Raw genomic sequence first — 18,223 nt, 5'->3', positions numbered from 1 at the left:
CCGACGTCGCACCGCATTCACCCCTCCCCGCCTCGTCTTGGTGGTTACAAGTCCGGTGCGGCGCCGGAGCGCATCGTGTGACATGCCACAGATATTTCTATGTAAGACGACGCAGCGACACCGCTCCGGCGCCGCACCGCCGCCGCAACGCATCGTGTGCCCCCGCTCTTATTGGACGGATAAGTTTTATCCAGGCATTGAAAAATCGGCCCTTAATAAATAAATTATCAGTTTTTATTTACTATATACAGCCTGTCTCATAGTTATAGATCTAGTAGAACTTTACTGTTTATTTTTATATTGGTATAATTAATATGATGATTTGTTAATTATGAATATCTAGGACGCCATAATTATAAAAACCACATTGAAAGATATGGCCTTAATAAACAACTCCTATATTTTTCACATCACACGAAAACAAAGACGGAACATTGACCCCGTTTATATATAAATATTATTCATCTAATAGGTTCAAAGGAATTATTATTCATATACATATATAAATCATTTCGCGAACGAATTATACAAAGGACAGGAAATTAAAATTTCGCGTTTATTTAGAAAGTTTTCCATTCTATAAATACTTGTATAATTTAGAATATCAGATAAAGTGCTTTGGTAGTTAAAATGAGAAAAAGAACAGCATTACCTATATCAAAAATTTTATAAACCATGTTCAATGCAACAGGCGATCTCATATTCATAATTTCATAGTCAATATATAAGTATCCCTATTGCCCCTTTTTTTGTTTTCTCTCCGTAACAAACTTCCTTGTTACAAAAACCTAATAAAATTATCCGATTTATTTTTATTATATCCAAAAGATATGATGATAATTCACCTTCATATACCATCTCTAATTCATAGACTTCATTGCTACCAGTCGCACCACGCCTTTCAACAACAAAATAACCTTACCTGTATGTTTGATCAGCCGTTGAATCAGCAGTTTATAGCTCGGGAACTTCTGCACCGGTTTAATCAGCAGATTATCCAAAGATAGTTTGCCCTTATGGTCCCTGGCCATAGCGTCCAGGAACTTGGCGAAAGCCGGGCGGGAAGAGGCTGCTGTCTTGATCGTTTCCTTTGCTTTTTTTAGGTTGCTTATAAAGGACATATAGGTGTCCATCACGGTGGGTTTTGTAAACTGAAAATGTTTTAGTTAATCTTCAAATATGAAATAACAGTAAATTCAATTCCTACTGATATCCTACTTATATTATAAACACGAAATACAATACCGATTAGATATTTTGATGAATTTGAATGCTATAAAACTAAATATTGGAAATAAGAATGTATACATGTTTGTTATACTCTTTCAGGCAAATGCAGGTGATCGGATCTGTATGTTTGGTACAGAAGTGGTCTAGAAAAGAACATAGGATACTTTTTATCCAAATACGAAGCGAGTAAAGCCGGAAGATCTAGCTAGTTTATAATAATAATTACTGTAATCAATTCATGTTACAGAGTATATTTAATGAGGTGCCTAATAGATAAATATTCACTCCATCTTAAATAGGTTAAACCGCAACTTTCACACGTGTAATTCGTGCCATGTTTTGTTACATTAATTTTGAATTCCTTAAATATTTAGTTAGGAATATGACGACGAATAAGAAATATAAACCACGGCATATTTAACAACATTATTGTAAAAGAAATTCTGTATTTTAATTTGTATGTAGGTACTAAATAAAAACAACTTTATATCTACAACTACGGCTACGTTGTTTGCCCTTTTAGGTATTTTTCGTATTTTCACTCCATTTAAACCTTCTTATATTTAACAAAAACGTTAAACAAAACTACCCGAATTGATCGAGCTTTTCGCGAGTTACGCTTAGCAACACACTTGGTATCTAATTAATTTATATATATCATGATGAGTTTATATCCCTACTAAATCGAAGTATGAACTCCCTAGCAGACCATAACAGAACCAAAATATCTCACCACATCCACGAACACATCCCCAACCCTCTGCTGCAGGTCCCATTGCTCCAGCCTCCTCCTGAGCTTCTCCAGAAATTCTTGGTGCACGTTCAGGATAGCTGGCACTTGGTAGAAGATCTCGTCCACCACGAAGGCGTCCAGGAGACCAGCGTTTTCTGGGCTTTTGAGCGGGTGGAGGTATTTCTGTAATTAAAATTAAAATGGGTTATTAATCGGGTCGTTTTAGTGTGGGAAGAAAGGATACTTATTTGCAGAATAGGTACAGTTGCTATATTTTCATTTTATTTTTTTAGATAAGTATATATGTTTCTTCTATCAGATAAAAATATTAATCTTATATATAAAAATCTACATCTTCTTTATATATAAAAATGAATCGCAAAATGTGTTGGTAAGCGCATAACTCGAGAACGGCTGAACCGATTTCGTTAATTCTTTTTTTATTATATTCCTTGAAGTACGAGGATGGTTTTTATGTAGAGAAAACGTAAATATGTACCACGGGCGAAGCCGGGGCGGACCGCTAGTTTAGTATACAAAAACATTGCAAACTTTCACCACGTCGTCATACGAGAAAACTTATGGGAATTTATTTTTATCTCGCTATTTCTGTAAGCAAAGTTTATAAAAGTTTTCGTTTGAAACGAAATGAAATGCCAAAAATAAATTACATTAAATTTTTAACCGTCAAGAGAATAGTATTACGTTTTAAACAATACTCCCGAGAGGTTTGAAGTAATTTTAATCTCACCTTGGAAAAGCTATTTCTATTGTTCTTTTTTTATATTTAAGTATATAAGATTTTTTGCAAAGTAATAATTATCGATTTTATTTTTCAGACTAACTTCGACCGTTGCATAAAGATGCTGGTATAAATTTACGGCTTTTAGCAAATCCTTCAAATTTCAACAAATTAGTAACGTAAGAACAATAAAAATCGAAATAATTTTTGTTCTCGATTCTTCGACTCTGTTGGTTTGTTTGGCTGTAAGTAATGTGGATTGACATACTGATAATAATTTGTACCCTTTATTTTTCACACTTTCTAAGAAGGTGAGAGGATACCAACGAAATTTTAGATGGATCGCGTGCATATACGTTAGGAAGTCTCAAAGACAAGTAAGTTCTCAAATTTATGCTAAAAATTCAAACTCAAACATTAATTAATTCAAGCCAATTTTATGATACCACACTACTCCACAAAGAGTAAATACACTGTTCAAATTGAAACTAGTCACCGAATAATTATCAAATACACAGTTATATTTATTCAGCTATATATTTTACTATAATATACGCTTCGACAAATATTGTAAAGTGTAAACTGAGCCTTACAGTAAAGCGACAATCAAAATCATTTTCGAATCGTGTAATTTCTGAACGTCAACAATTTCCTACATTAAAATGGGTTTAAATCAACGTTACTTTCTAGCAAATTAAGCGCTGTATTCAGAACGACAACCATTCTTATTAAGCTGTCAAAGCGCTACGGCGACGATTGTGCGATGAATTGATCTTGCCAGCAGCTTTAGTGCTGTAACCCGGTTTCAACTGTTGAACGTTTGTGAATGGATAAGCGCTGTGTTCGCTGGAAGTGTTAAAGAGGGAAATCTATGTAGTATTTAGGGTTGTGAATAGTGGTCAGTGGTAGATAGTATTTGCAATGTCACATTGTGGGTAATATTGCGTTTCTAAGTGAAATGTAATTGGTAACTTTGGAATGTAATTTATAATGAATAATGATATTATAATAACAAGTGATAACTGCGTTAAAAACAACCGACTGGCGACTTCAAACTTGCACTTGCAACATTTAGAAATACAGACAAAAATGCTCATAAAATAAAAACTACTGGGCCTATCCGAATAAAATTTTTATGGGACCAATTCGACACCATCCCGCATCGAACAAAAAAAGAATCACGTAAATCGGTTCAGAAACCTCGGAGTAATCGGTGTACATACATAAAAAAAAACATACCGGCCGAATTGATAACCTCCTCCTTTTTTTTAAGTCGGTTAATAAATGTTTTGATTCTATCACTTCGTCTATGGAATAATGGAACAATAACACAATACAATGCAAATGTTTTTGATAATAGTCACTTGGGATCACTGAAAATCAGTGGTGGTAAGGTACCTAGTCATGTCACCTTGCCATCATAAACTGAGTTGGCTCCATTTGTCAAGTCACTTACTGCCACATTGCTGTTCTTAGAATAAGTTTTTTTTTTTACTTTTTTCTAAATGTATCTCGTGATATTGACAATAAATGTGTTTTATTTATTTATTTATTTATAATATATTACTTCGTATTTTTATAAATGCGTAAGTTCGGCTATCGGCGTAATCACTATTTAAAATAAAATATTGGGTATAGCTAACAGAAAATGGTATAAATAATACCTTCACAGCTGAGAAACTATTGTATAAGTCAATAGCGCCTAAATACAAAAATCCATATGTTAAGTTACAAAGAATAACCAATAGTTAACTCTACTACCTCTTTTTTATAATTATTCAAATTTCAATTAAATCATAAAAGCATACAATTATAATTAACCGTAAACATTTAAATTAAATACAAGTTATATCAAGAACCCGGAAGGCCTACAATTTCATCGTCCCGATAAATATAATTAATTTGTCAACCACCGGACAGTCAGACAGGCTGAAATATAATTTTCGTATTTATAATAAATGCGTTTCCGAGTAGGTCATAATTTTATGGAAATTATTATGAGGATGGTGATTTGGGATGAAAGTCTGCACAAAGGCTGTTTTGGTACAAAGCTGCAAGTTTTCTCGGTCTTCTAAAGTGTATTTATTTTCTTAGACAGTTTAAATGTGATTTTGTCTCTTTAGTATAGTAGAGTGAACATCATCATTAGGTACATCTACATTTAATAGTTAATACCTACATATCTAACAGTAAGTATTTATTATTATGTACTTTAAGGGCCGACTTTTCAATGTTTGGTTAAAACTTATCCGTCCAATAAAGTATTACACGTTAATATGTAAAAATGTCACGTAAACTGTCAAATACGGGCAATTAGAATACGTTTTTAAAATGGTAGTTTTATACATTATTCGACGAATAAGTTTTAACCAAGGATTGAAAAATCAGCCCTAAATAAATATTTGAAAAAATGCAAAGAATGGAGTAACTTCGATGATTATGTAGAGCCGAGACTATTTTGATTCGCGTCTTTTTGGTTTACCTTAGCAATCTAATTTCTTTTATTTTCTTAGGTTTTATATACATAATGATATATTGGTATTTTATATACTTTACCTTAACTAATATTTCCAAAGCCTCCACGTACGATTTTTCTGTCTCATACAACTCCACGACCACGTGTGTTCGCGTGTCCTGTGAAAAAAAACATATTTCAAATATTTCATTCAGAAAACATATATTTATCTTTTTAATTTTTTTTAATTTATAATACAGGGTGTACCAAAAAGTAGTGATGAACGGAAGCTGAGAGGTAGAGGACCTAGAGGGCTATCCGAATCACCCCCATGTATGTTATGCGATTTTTCGTATTTTCGGAGTTATAACGTTTTTTTTTCAATTTTTCACCTATCGCCGAGTACGATGATATTTTCACTCATGCTGACGTCAATGATTGCGGAAGATGCTTGATTTTTTTTGTGTGCTAAGCTGAAAGATAGGCCAGTTCAGTATGGTAACATTTACTATCGTTAGATCTTTGAATGGAATAAAAAAAGAATTAAATGGCAAGAAAGATAAAATTACCCAATATGTTCACCACTTTAAGGGCCCGTAAAAAAATAAAATCACATAAAAAAAGTTTTCCGTTTGACTTTTAAAAACTTGCTCTATCTATCAGATAGCTACCCTGAAAATTTCATTTAATTATTCAGAAGGCTTCAATCGAAAAATTTAAATCTAAATGTGGTAAGTGCAAAAATTGAATTAACTTGATGATCATTAAAACCAATAAATAGGTGTTTAATTACCAGAATTTTTTAAAATAACCCCGCTGTTGCTCAATGCAAGTGCGACATCACCGTAAAAAGTTGTCTTTTAAATGTCTGAATGCCCTTTTATCATTTTTAATGGTTTCTTCTGCTACTATGAATTTCCGGGTTATTTCGTCCAAATTGTGGCATTTTCTCAAGTAGCCGAGGTCTTTTTAGTATTCCCATTGAAACAAATCAATGGGGTTTAGGTCGAGGGACCGTGGAGGCCAGGCTTTAAGGCAGGCATCACCGGCGCATGCGCAGGCTGCAACGACCAATCCATCTTTCAGGGTATCTTTGCCCTTTAGCCTGGCCTGCACGGTCCCCGGACATAAACCCTATTGATTTTTTTCCTTGGGGATACTACAAAGACGAGAGACTGCCACAATTTGGACGAAATAACCCGGAAATTCATAGTAGCAGAAGAAACCATTAAAAATGATAAAAGGGCATTCAGACATTTAAAAGACAACTTTTTACGGTGATGTCGCACTTGCATTGAGCAACAGCGGGGTTAATTTAAAAATTTCTGGTAATTAAACACCTATTTATTGGTTTTAATGATCATCAAGTTAATTCAATTTTTGCACTTACCACATTTTGATTTAAATTTTTCGATTGAAGCTTTCTGAATAATTAAATGAAATTTTCAGGGTAGCTATCTGATAGATAGAGCAAGTTTTTAAAAGTCAAACGGAAAACTTTTTTTATGTGATTTTATTTTTTTACGGGCCCTTGAAGTGGTGAACATACTGGGTAATTTTATCTTTCTTGCCATTTAATTCTTTTTTTTATTCCATTCAAAGATCTAACGATAGTAAATGTTACCATACTGAATTGGCCTATCTTTCAGCTTAGCACACAAAAAAAATCAAGCATCTTCCGCAATCATTGACGTCAGCATGAGTGAAAATATCATCGTACTCGGCGATAGGTGAAAAATTGAAAAAAACGTCATAACTCCGAAAATACGAAAAATCGCATAACATACATGGGGGTGATTCGGATAGCCCTTTAGGTCCTCTACCTCTCAGCTTCCGTTCATCACTACTTTTTGGTACACCCTGTATAACTTTTAATATAACTTTTTTTAATTTATATCTCCCTATACAGAAGAATCGACTGATATCTTGTGCAAATATTTTTAGTATTTAAAATTAAAAGTGCCTTTACGTAGTGGAATAAAGAACACACATTTATACAGGTATTAAAAAAAACATTTCACCTTTTAGAGCAGTCGGTAAAGTAACAAATTCGATTTGTCTCGCGGATAAGCCTAGACGGCGTCAAGAAGTTAAAGCCATTAGTGGCTTAAAATTAGCACAAGTTAATTAAATTAATACAATAAATGACATAAGTAACATTTTTATCATTGTAGTAATGTGAGTAATAACTTTTATGTAAAACGATTAAAAATCGCGAAAATAATCTCGATCAGTAAATTCTCTACTAACTAAAAATGTTTGTAAAAATATGTAAGTAGGTACATACCTATTTAATTATTATGTTCTTAATTATTAAACTATTACAATACAAACAAAATGACTTTGTGGATATACTCAGTAGATAAATTCGATAATAGTTATGAAATTAATATTATTTCGATATTCGATAAGGAAGAAAATCAGCGATTTATGTCTGACTATCTGTCAAAGGTCATTTTATTATTTTTATATAATGAATGTGAAAGTTGATTATTAAGTAAAATAACTTTCTTGTTTCTATATAGTTAGCGTATGATGATTAAATATGTTTAAAATACCATTTATAAGGATAGTTTGAACTAACTTCTTAAATAGTTTTTTTTTTTTTTTCAAATCAATTATAACATATACCTAGTTAAAGTATCAGTCTAAACTTAATTCGGTATAAGATTCCACTAGAGACTAATAACAGTTTACTAGAACCTAGTTCATAAAATAGTACAGTCATAATCGACTTAGTCTCAAGCAAGTTTATAATCTGAAAGCTGAGTATTGATTTTGCTGAAGCGTTTCATTTCCGTCGTAAATGCTTTAAGTCAAGATAACTTGCTCAACTATTGTTTGATATTTAAGTATTGTTGCATGTTCTTAAATATCTGTGGTATCGTAAAAAAGAGGGGTAGCTCACAGGCTTCCGACTTGAACAAAAATATTGGAGTTGAAAGGGATGTGTATTTAAATAAAAGTTATTAGGTCCAGTGAAAATATCGAAAAAAACGGCCGACTATCAACCGTTACACCTACCTAACATTAGATAGGTACATAGTACGAAACAAGTGACATTAGACATATCGTGCGATGTATTATAAATCCATACTAATATTATAAATGCGAAAGTAACTCTGTCTGTCTGTCTGTTACTCAATCACGCCTTAACTACTGAACCAATTTGCATGAAATTTGGTATAGAGATATTTTGATACCCGAGAAAGGACATAGGATAGGTTTTATCCCGGAAATCCTACGGGAACGGGTTTTTCTTTGAAAACGCGGGAGAAACCGCGGGCTAGTATTTTATATTTATATTTCCTTACAGTCTCTCGTTTTTAGTTTCACTAAAATCTGATCCTAACCACGCTCTTCAATTTAAACACTTTCAATGTTAAACAACTGCAGAAACGGGAAACTATTTAAAGTAATAACAGTGATTTTTTGCATTATGCTCACTCATTCATTGAGAAAGTCTAGAAGAATAATAGTACTTCACTATTTTCTAAATACTGAATGCCAGTCTAGCATTAAACCATTTTCACATTTTATCTGCTGCACTGTGGAATTTTTCAATTTGTCGTTATATCTCAACTATGTTAATAGAAGAATTATTTTCTTTCGCTGAATTGTTCAGTCAATATTATCTTCTGTAATTAGAGTTCAAATATGTATAATGTAGGTTATGAATGAATGAATGAAAATACTTTATTTGCACCAAAAGCAAGGAAAACAATACGAAAAAACACATACAAACAAACACGTACAAAAAGGCGGCCTTATCGCTAAAGCAGCGATCTCTTCCAGGCAACCTTTAGTCGAGGATCATGAGAATTACGTTTTATGATGAGGTTGATGGTGCAGAACACAAAAAACATTAAATAAATAAGTATAAGACTAAACATAGTATACATATACATACATACATACGGATATTATAAAGATAAAAAGTAAATATTTAGTTGCTTTTTAAACTCATTCAATGACCCTGCCCTTCTGATCTTATCGGGCAAACTGTTCCACAGCCTGATAACTAGCACGGACCGTAAAGGAACAGTCATAGAAATTAGATCTATGAATAGGAACATGTAGTAGGAGTTTATTACAGGATCGCGGGGAACGGGTGGTGGAGTTCAGGAACTGGAAATTACTTTTAAGGTAGGAAGGCGTATTTGGACAGAAAAGGATGCAGTACAATAGGTTTAGGATATGAGCATTCCGGCGGAGTCTGATAGGGAGCCACTTGAGCCTTGTGCGGTATTCACTAATGTGATCATATTTGCGCAGACCAAAAACAAATCTCACACAGAAGTTCTGGAGACGCTCAAGACTATCAAGTTGGAATTCAAGGAGGTCAGGATAGGAAACATCTGCATAATCAAAGAGGGATAGGAGAAGGGACTGAGCAAGAACAATTTTAGTGGGAATAGGCAGAAAGTTCCTAAGTCGTCTGAGAGAACCAGCTGATGCAAACACTTTTTTCCTAAGTTCTTTAAGCTGATTTGTCCACGATAATGTTTCATCGATAAAAACACCAAGACTCTTAACAGTGGAACTGTAAGGAATGTCAGTGTTATTTATGCAAACATTAGGTAAAGAGGACCTATCAATTTTAGAAATAAGCGACTGACTTCCAATAATAATTACCTGCGATTTCTTCGGATTAATACATAGACCATGGTCGCGGCTCCAATTACTAATAGTCCGTAAATCATCATTCGTGAGTGCAACTTTCCTACTTAGGTCCTCAAGTGATGAATGGCAATAAATTTGCAAATCGTCCGCGTACATATGGTAGAGACTGGATATACCCGAAGTGATGGAGTTGATAAATAAGGAGAACAGGAGAGGAGAGAGCACACTACCCTGAGGAACGCCAGAAGTAACATCAGACCAGGATGAGTAACACTCGTCCAGTAGAATGCGCTGCCGGCGGCCCTCGAGATAGCTGCTAAACCAATTAATCACTGCCGGAGACATGTTAAAAGAAACGCGTAGCAAGCTCAACAACACATCGTGATCAACTGTGTTAAATGCGTTACTAAAATCAAGTAGTGTAAGTATTGTGAGCTGCCGTTTGTCCATACTCAATCTAATATCGTCTGTGATCTTGACTAACGCAGTGGCCGTACTATGACCTGGACGGAAACCGGACTGGAAGGGGTTGAGAAGGTTGTTTTTATTGAGGAATCTTGAGAGTTGCTGCTGCACTAATCGCTCAAAGACTTTTGAAAGGAAAGGTAATATGGATATAGGACGAAAATCGGAGAGAGTAGAAGGGCACTTGGACTTAGGGAGAGGGATAATATTTGCACTTTTCCACGAGTGTGGAAAAGTACATGAAGATATGGAAAAATTGAGGATATCAGTTATAACAGGAGTAATCAGGTCGAGGATGGGAATGATCATATTACGACCAATGCAATCAACACCTACAGCCTTAGAAGAGATGGACAAAATGTTCTTCTTAACATCGGCGACAGAGAATTGGCTAAAAGTGAAAGGGGAAAAGGAGGGAGTTGATTTAGATGACAAAGAATCAAGTGTGTTACGTTTACAGACAGGATCAAATACAAGGGAAGGTGAGGAGAAGTGTTTATTAAGGTCATTAATAGAAATGCCATTGGGAATTTCGGTTTTACAGGAAGATTTACCAACTCCAAGGGACTTCAGAAATTTCCAGACTCTGGCCGAATCTCCGTTCTGTACAGATTCGTGTATGTACCGTTTTTGAGCGTCTCTGCACATAGTGTTGCAGCGATTACGTATTTTCTTGAATTCTTCACGATGCTGATCACAATTTTTTTGTTTTAGTTTGCTTTTAGCTTTCGCCTTGCAGTTCATAATTTCCCTAAGGCTATCAGTTAGCCAAGGCGCTGGAAGATGCTTCAGCTTAATGGGACGCAAAGGTGCGTGTTTGTCATATAATTGTATAATGAATGAATTGAATAAATTTACCTTATCTTCAATCGATTCAGCAGTTGAGAGTGAAGACCAATCTATATTAGCTGCATCGTGCAGTAGACGATCTGTATCTATTCCACTAAAATTGCGTTGCATGATGACTTTAGGTTTAATTTTAGGAGGACGGATTTTATAGGAGAGGAAAATTAAATCATGATACGAAAAGGCGTCTGCCGAGCATTGGCCGTGTTTATGTACATGATTTAGAGAGGAAACTAGGATCAGATCAAGGAGCGAAGGAGTGCAATCAGGAAAGAAGTGCGTAGGACCAAGAGGAAGTAAGGATAGATTGTAGGAGTCAATAATTGAAGTTAACTTAGTAGCTCTATGATCATTTTTTAACAAACATGTATTGAAATCCCCCATTATGATGACATGGTCATATAGTGGCGAGACACGGTCAAGGATTTCATCAAAGGAGGGAAAGAAGTCGACGCTAGAATTGGGACTATAAAAAACACCTAACAGGATTTTGGTATGGGAGAGAGTGACTTCAAGAAGGAGATGCTCTGCTTCATTACATGGTGGGGGCTGGGAAGAGGAACTTACAATGGAGAAAGGAATATGAGCGCGTAGATAAATAGCCACACCACCACCCCCTTTACCAGTTCGATCGTTACGAAGCAGGTGGAATCCGGGAAGCGAGAAGGAAGATGAGGGGAGGCAGGGTTTTAGCCAGGACTCAGATATAAGGATGGCATGGACGGTTTTCGAATCAAAGGATGCAAGGAGGTCGGGATAATGAGCCGGAATGCTCTGGGCATTTATATGGACCACGTTGAACTTATTGGAGGAATCAGAGAAATGAGAGGATAAGGAAACGGGGAGAGGAGTGTAATCCGTGCTAACGAAACTGTTATTACTGGAATTGCATGATAAAAAGCTGTTATCAGTTAATGAGTCATTAGAGTCGGACATTATCAGAGTTAAAATTAAGTCGATAGATTGAGAAGCAACTTTGAGCGTTATATGAAGAGATTATAGAAATGAACCAATAAATAAATAGCTATAAGTTTGTATATAATTATGACGATAGTAGGGGTAATAAATAAATAAATATTTTTATATATGTATATCTATATATAAACTAGTACTTTAAAACCAAAAAAATAAAAAAAAAGATAAATAATAAAAACTATTATCAAAATAAAATGTAATTCCATAATACCTGGACCACCAGCTGTGGAGAGAGAACAATACAAAATTAAAACTATATTACTCCAACTTACAAAGAACTGTACCCAAAAGAATGGCATCTATTACATACTAAACTTACTCATGTTTAAAGAAAAAAAATAATAATATTTATAAGCTGTCAAGTATGTACGACAAGTGACAGATGTCAAGTAAACAAAGTATCAACAAGTACATAATATTGATAATATTTTAAGCTATAATATCTACAGTCTACACTACGGATCTATGGATAAGCAAACAATCAAAATATGAACAATGTAAAATTGATATTTAGATAAACTTCGTGAAACGAAATAAAAGTTTCAAATTATAGACGAAAAAAAGGGTAAATTACTAAAAATATCACATTTATAATAGGTAAAGTAACCAATTTTACAATAAAAATAAGTAGTTAATTGATTTAAAAACAAGTAAAAATAAGATTTAAGATCTAAAAACACCACAATAAATATATGAGTGTGAAAGATGTTATATTCACTATTTGTATACTACTAAAATATTACATTTATTATAGGTAAAGTAACCGTTGTACAATAAAAGTAGTTACTTAACTCAGATTTAAAAACATGTAAATATAAGACTTAAGAACTAAAAACAATCATATAAGTGTGAAAGATGTTATATTCACTATATACTACTAAAAATATCACATTTATTATAGGTAAAAGTAACCGTTAAACAATAAAAATAAGTAGTTACTTAACTGATTTAAAAACATGTAAATATAATATTTAAGATCTAAAAACACCAAAAGCAATCATAAAGTGTGAAAGATGTTATATTCACTATATACTAGCAAAGGATACACAATATTATATTTATAAACTAGTGCTAAAAAACAACAAAAATATGTTACTTGGCTTTAGGAATCCTTTTAGTTCTAGATGTTAACTTGGGATCCTTGTTGCTTTGAACATTAGTAATAGTAGAAGCAGATTCAGTCGCAGAAGATATGGCATTCAATTCAGAAAGAGACTCCACACGATGACGTTTACCATCCAGAGCAAGAACAAAAACATAGCCGTTCCTCGTCCAGCAGTTTGAGACTCCAAACTTAGAGCGGGCTGCTTGGAATGTTTCATGTCTGCTTGGTGTTAAAAATTCTGAGATGGTCACACCAGAGCCCTTTAGGCCACTCTTGGAGAACCAAATATTATCTCTGAGTGACATATTCCGGAACTTAGCAACAATTGGTCTTGGTTTATCATTTGTTACTTTACCGAGTCTGTGACAGCGGGATAAGGCATCAGCGTCCAAACCAGGAACATCTAACTTTTTGGATATAACATCGACCATAGTTGTAGTTACATTTTCTTTTTGGGTTTCCGGCACACCATGAATTAATAGGATTTTCCTTCTACTACGCAACTCTTGATGTTCATATAGTTTAGTGAGCACTTGGACCTGACATTGTAAGCTTTCTAGTGATGATAAAACCAGCGTGCGGAAAGCATCAAATTCACTTGCCAATCTAGAAGTAGGACTTACAGAAGCTGGATGTGAGGAGGCAGTGTTGTGTAAATCCTTTTGGAATTCAGCCATCCTGTTGTTAAAATCACTTGTCATCTTCTCTATAGATTGTTTGAGTGAGTCCATGTTCACTTGTTATGTATACTTTTTGTTAGAGAGTTAATATAGAATAAAATTATAAAGGACTTTGTGCTGGTAGACACAGGTAAGATTTAGAACATTATAATTTGTTGAAAAAGCAAGAAAATAAATTAAAATCAAAATATTTATAAGGAGCGAAATAACAACGTGTTGTGTTTTACACATCTACCCGCGAAAAAAAAAGAAAAAAAAAAAAAAAAGGTTAATTATTTTTTAAAAAAAAAAATTAACGTACCTGGGTAGAAAACTTTCATAATATCTAAACATGGTAAAAAAACTCATTCTAACTGCATATTTACCTAACGTAAACTACTTACACCGTACGACGGGGGCCCTTATTATTATTTATTTATAACACACCCTTAAAGAGGTTGAAAACACGCACTAAAAGTACCTTACGAATAATTGACGAATTATTTAGGTACTGTAAATATACATATATGTGTTATCAAATGTAACCTATGGGAAATTTCGTTTATCACAAGAAATCTCTTCTAGCCACAACAAAACGTCAATCACGCTACCTTTCTCCTTTCTCTTCAATACCGAATAGTTTAAAATGTAATATATAAAATCTATTAAAAATATATTACAGATAAGAAATCTCTATGATATTAGTTTTAAAGTCGTGATAACAATGCCTTACCTTTGCCCTTTGAAATAGAATACGTGTTACATAAGACATTTACAGTATTATATGAACCATTCATTTTCTTCTTTTCTATTTATATTTCTCTTTGTAACATAAGGAACAGAAACATAAAGCATATTTCCCAGTAACTCTAAAATGCATTTGTATATTTGTACTTACATATAAATGTCTACCTATATTTTTAGATCATATAGTTTATTTTATTTATTTATTTATTTCTTCGTAATCATACAGCATTACAGTCAATAAAATTTCTTAATACTTACATTGATACAGAACTATGAGCCAATTAAGATTACAAATCTATTTTTATAAAGTATATGTTATAGGTAGGTCGAGATATTAAAGCATTAGTTGCACCATTGTCTCGTTGTTCAAATGTATCCCAAAGACAACTACATTATCTCTAATAAACTAACGTTAAACTGCGAATAAACCTGAGTTAAAAGCCATTTTTTCTACATATTTCATTATTACATTTATAATATCAAAAAACTAATGAAAAAACTTATTAACCACCCACTAAACAAACCAATATTTTCACTAACGTCCTACATTCGTGTAAATAATTCCCAAAGTTTCGTAACATTAATGAGATTGTTTTAATAAACACTATCATATAGATAAACATGCGTTATCGTGAGAATCTGGTTTTTATGCTATCTGTACTGTTCGGATCGATATATCATCAATTATTACAGTCGGCTACTGAATAACAGCGTATGATTATAGACATTTCAATATGCCTTTTTATGTGTGGTATATTTGGTTGTTTTAAATCAGTTTAAATTGACGTTAAAATAATGTTCTACATTTTATAATTTAGTTGTGCTTACGATGATTAGGTTTATTGTAACAGAATACTTAAACTTAATCTTAACATTTTTTTGTATGATTTAATATCTTCAAGCTTTCAAGTTCATAAAAGAAGCTCTGAAGTTTTATTAATTGTTCACTTAATAGCGATAAGAGTTCTTACAGACGACTTATCGACATACAAGCTGTCGATTTTGAATTGGTTCATCAGGATAAACGAACAAACAAACATACATTCGTAAAAATAATCATGAAAATTATAAATATTCTTACAAATAGCCATCTTACATATTGTTATTGGGATTTCCTTCCAAATACATTGACTGAGTGAAATATAAAATCAAATATCACATAACTCAATTCTCACTTGGTTTTTATTATATTTTGCATTTGATTTAAGACGCTTTTGGAACTGGGTATATCCAGACTGAAAATAATAAAGGAAAATTGTTGCAATACATTCACCTCGTGCGATGATGCAATATATAGAAATGATTGACCTATTTTTGATTTTCCTTATGTAAAAGCTTACTACATACAACTGCGATATATGAATAATCGTTCTACAATAACAAAAATCACTGTATATTGCACGCCTCATAAGCGAAGCGTTGAGGTGGGTACTACTGTCACTTCGCGCAAAACATCTGATTTTTCAAACTTAAAATGTCATTATGTATCATACATTGCACTTGTAAGATAATACATACACACACATATTAAGAAAAAACACTATTTTTAACGTTCATGATATTTTTGATGTCATTTTTGTTATTTAAACTAGTTAAAAAACAGTTTAAAAAAGTTCTGTCTTGGACGTCCGTGTGTCTGTATGTGCGGATCCTTTTTCTTGTTAACACGATAGCGACCGAAATACTTTACTAATCGAGTCTTTTTTTTTCTCTTACGCTTGAGTATGCTCAGGAATAGAACCCTTTCATTTTTCAGGGTCTGATTCGATGTGGTTTAATTGTTATTAAATAAACAAAAATAATAATTAATTAATAATTATTAAAAAAAAATTATGAGGCGTGCACTTTTGGATTTTCCAAATTATTAATTTTCATCTATGACTTGCGGTGTTCCCGAACAACTACGGTCTACGACATTGGGGCCTTCAAGAAAAGAGCTCATAGCTTCATTATTTATTTTTTGATGGTTTTATAATCAATTATTTGAGATTCAGCATCTAATTGTACAATAACTGATACAAGGTAATTTAAAATTTATGAGGAAGTGAAAAAAAATCGCAAATCGCATTTGTGGGTATATGCAGTACTTCTTTCCTTAGTCGAAAGTTTCTTTATATCATTGGTCATATGCAGTTATATGAATATAAAAAATATGCCAGTACCTATACATGTACCTATTCCACATTTTAAATAAAAATAAATTACACCCAAAATCCTTTAATATTTCATACTTAAGTCATAAATAGAATTTGTCGCGTATAATCTTTTTAGAAAGTACTGCACGTGAAAGCTCGAGCAGTTTTTGACGAATATTTTACAAAGGAATGCTTGAGGTGGAGGTTTTTCTTGCTATGAATTTTATTATCCTTTGTGGGTTTAAATAAGTGAACGGTATTTGTGTAGAATTTAAAAAATATAAGTCTTTTTGTGTTATTTGAGCTTTTTTAATTAAGCTTATTTGTAAGTAAATGATTTTTTTTTATGTTTGTTGATATCCTCAATTGATAATGATATAAAATTTGTATAACCTTTCTTGCTATATAATATACGATAGACTAATCATAATAAATACCATATGTTAATTCTGTGTTGAATTAATAACTGAGGTTGTCGTAAACCGCAAATTCAATTTAACAGTACAATTTTGAACGATTAATTCACAATAAAAGTAAAAAAATTCAAAGTAGTAAGAAAGTCACCTTCAACTTTGTAACCTTTCTTTCTCTTTTCTTTCCAATATTAAAACAGGCTAACTTACAAAGTAATAAGTCAACACAAAATTAGAGAAAGTAACCGAACGGTGTTGCAATAGGTACGATAAAATAATACAAGTTTGAGAGTAATTCCATTGTTTTAGGATTATGGCTGAAGGGAAATAAGAGGCTTTTCCATACTTCTGGTTCAGGGCTGTCGCATAGGGAGCTTTTAAGATGCAATATTATAAGGTACCTATTTTAAAAGGATGAAATTAGAAGAAAAAACGCATCATAGCTTATCAGTTTCGAACTACACTACCTAACATAATTAAAATATGAAAAAATATAAGTACAATTATTTCAATAACAAGGTGTTAGATTACAATTTTTAAGCTAAAAAGCGAGGGCCGCTTGTGCTTTAAATGACGTTCCTACAAATACAAAAGTATGTTAGTAAGTAATTTAGATAATATTTATATGGGTGATTATACAAAAATGGGGTAACTCGATGTCATCAGCCAATTTAAACAAAGTCTTATTATATTTTATTCAAATAACAATCTATTTTAAAACAATGAAGCGTCCTTTATTTGGTCACTCAATTTCACTTCTTTATTTAAAATACAAATGAATAAAAAAAAAAAATTAATACCTCAAATGTCAGTACTTTGGCATGTCACAACTCCGAAAACCAACAATCAAGTGACTATCGTTTAAACATTATCATCGATTTAAGAAAACTTACAAAAACACTACAATCTTTGATGTACATAGTATTATATACTACAAATTTCATAACGCAATGTTTTCCATTTTATTTAAAAAATAAAATTAAACTTTGTCATCGTTTTCACTAGTCAGTCCGTTGTGTGTTTTTTAAATTCGAAATTCTCGCTAAATATCACCAAGTCGAGGTCAAATCCCTGTCTAAGTATTAATGTTGGTAA

The 18,223-nt window shown here is 32.8% G+C and overlaps 2 protein-coding genes across 6 annotated transcripts in view; both read right to left on the bottom strand.

Moving 5' to 3' along the window:
- Positions 1 to 18,223, bottom strand: part of LOC149899763 (rho guanine nucleotide exchange factor 17) — a 113,834-nt gene that overhangs the window by 13,046 nt on the left and 82,565 nt on the right. For all 5 annotated transcript variants that reach the window (XM_090113489.1, XM_090113488.1, XM_090113490.1 and 2 more), the window contains exons 4-6: positions 5,262 to 5,339; positions 1,964 to 2,146; positions 923 to 1,151 (exon numbers count right to left, since the gene is read on the bottom strand). In XM_090113489.1, the coding sequence (XP_089969615.1) occupies positions 923 to 1,151; positions 1,964 to 2,146; positions 5,262 to 5,339 (490 nt within the window). The remainder of the gene's footprint in view (positions 1 to 922; positions 1,152 to 1,963; positions 2,147 to 5,261; positions 5,340 to 18,223) is intronic.
- LOC149899764 (uncharacterized) lies at positions 13,101 to 13,905 on the bottom strand. The gene has a single exon (XM_090114072.1). The coding sequence runs from the start codon at positions 13,903 to 13,905 to the stop codon at positions 13,162 to 13,164; it is 744 nt and encodes a 247-aa protein (XP_089970198.1). The 3' UTR covers positions 13,101 to 13,161.

Source organism: Colias eurytheme, chromosome 20 (assembly GCF_061535395.1).
Source record: "Colias eurytheme isolate Ceu_HAF_F1 chromosome 20, ilColEury1 Martin Lab GWU primary, whole genome shotgun sequence".
NCBI lineage: Eukaryota > Metazoa > Arthropoda > Insecta > Lepidoptera > Pieridae > Colias > Colias eurytheme.
The sequence above is the reverse complement of the archived record's forward strand: the minus strand, read 5'-3'. Positions and strand labels throughout refer to the sequence as shown.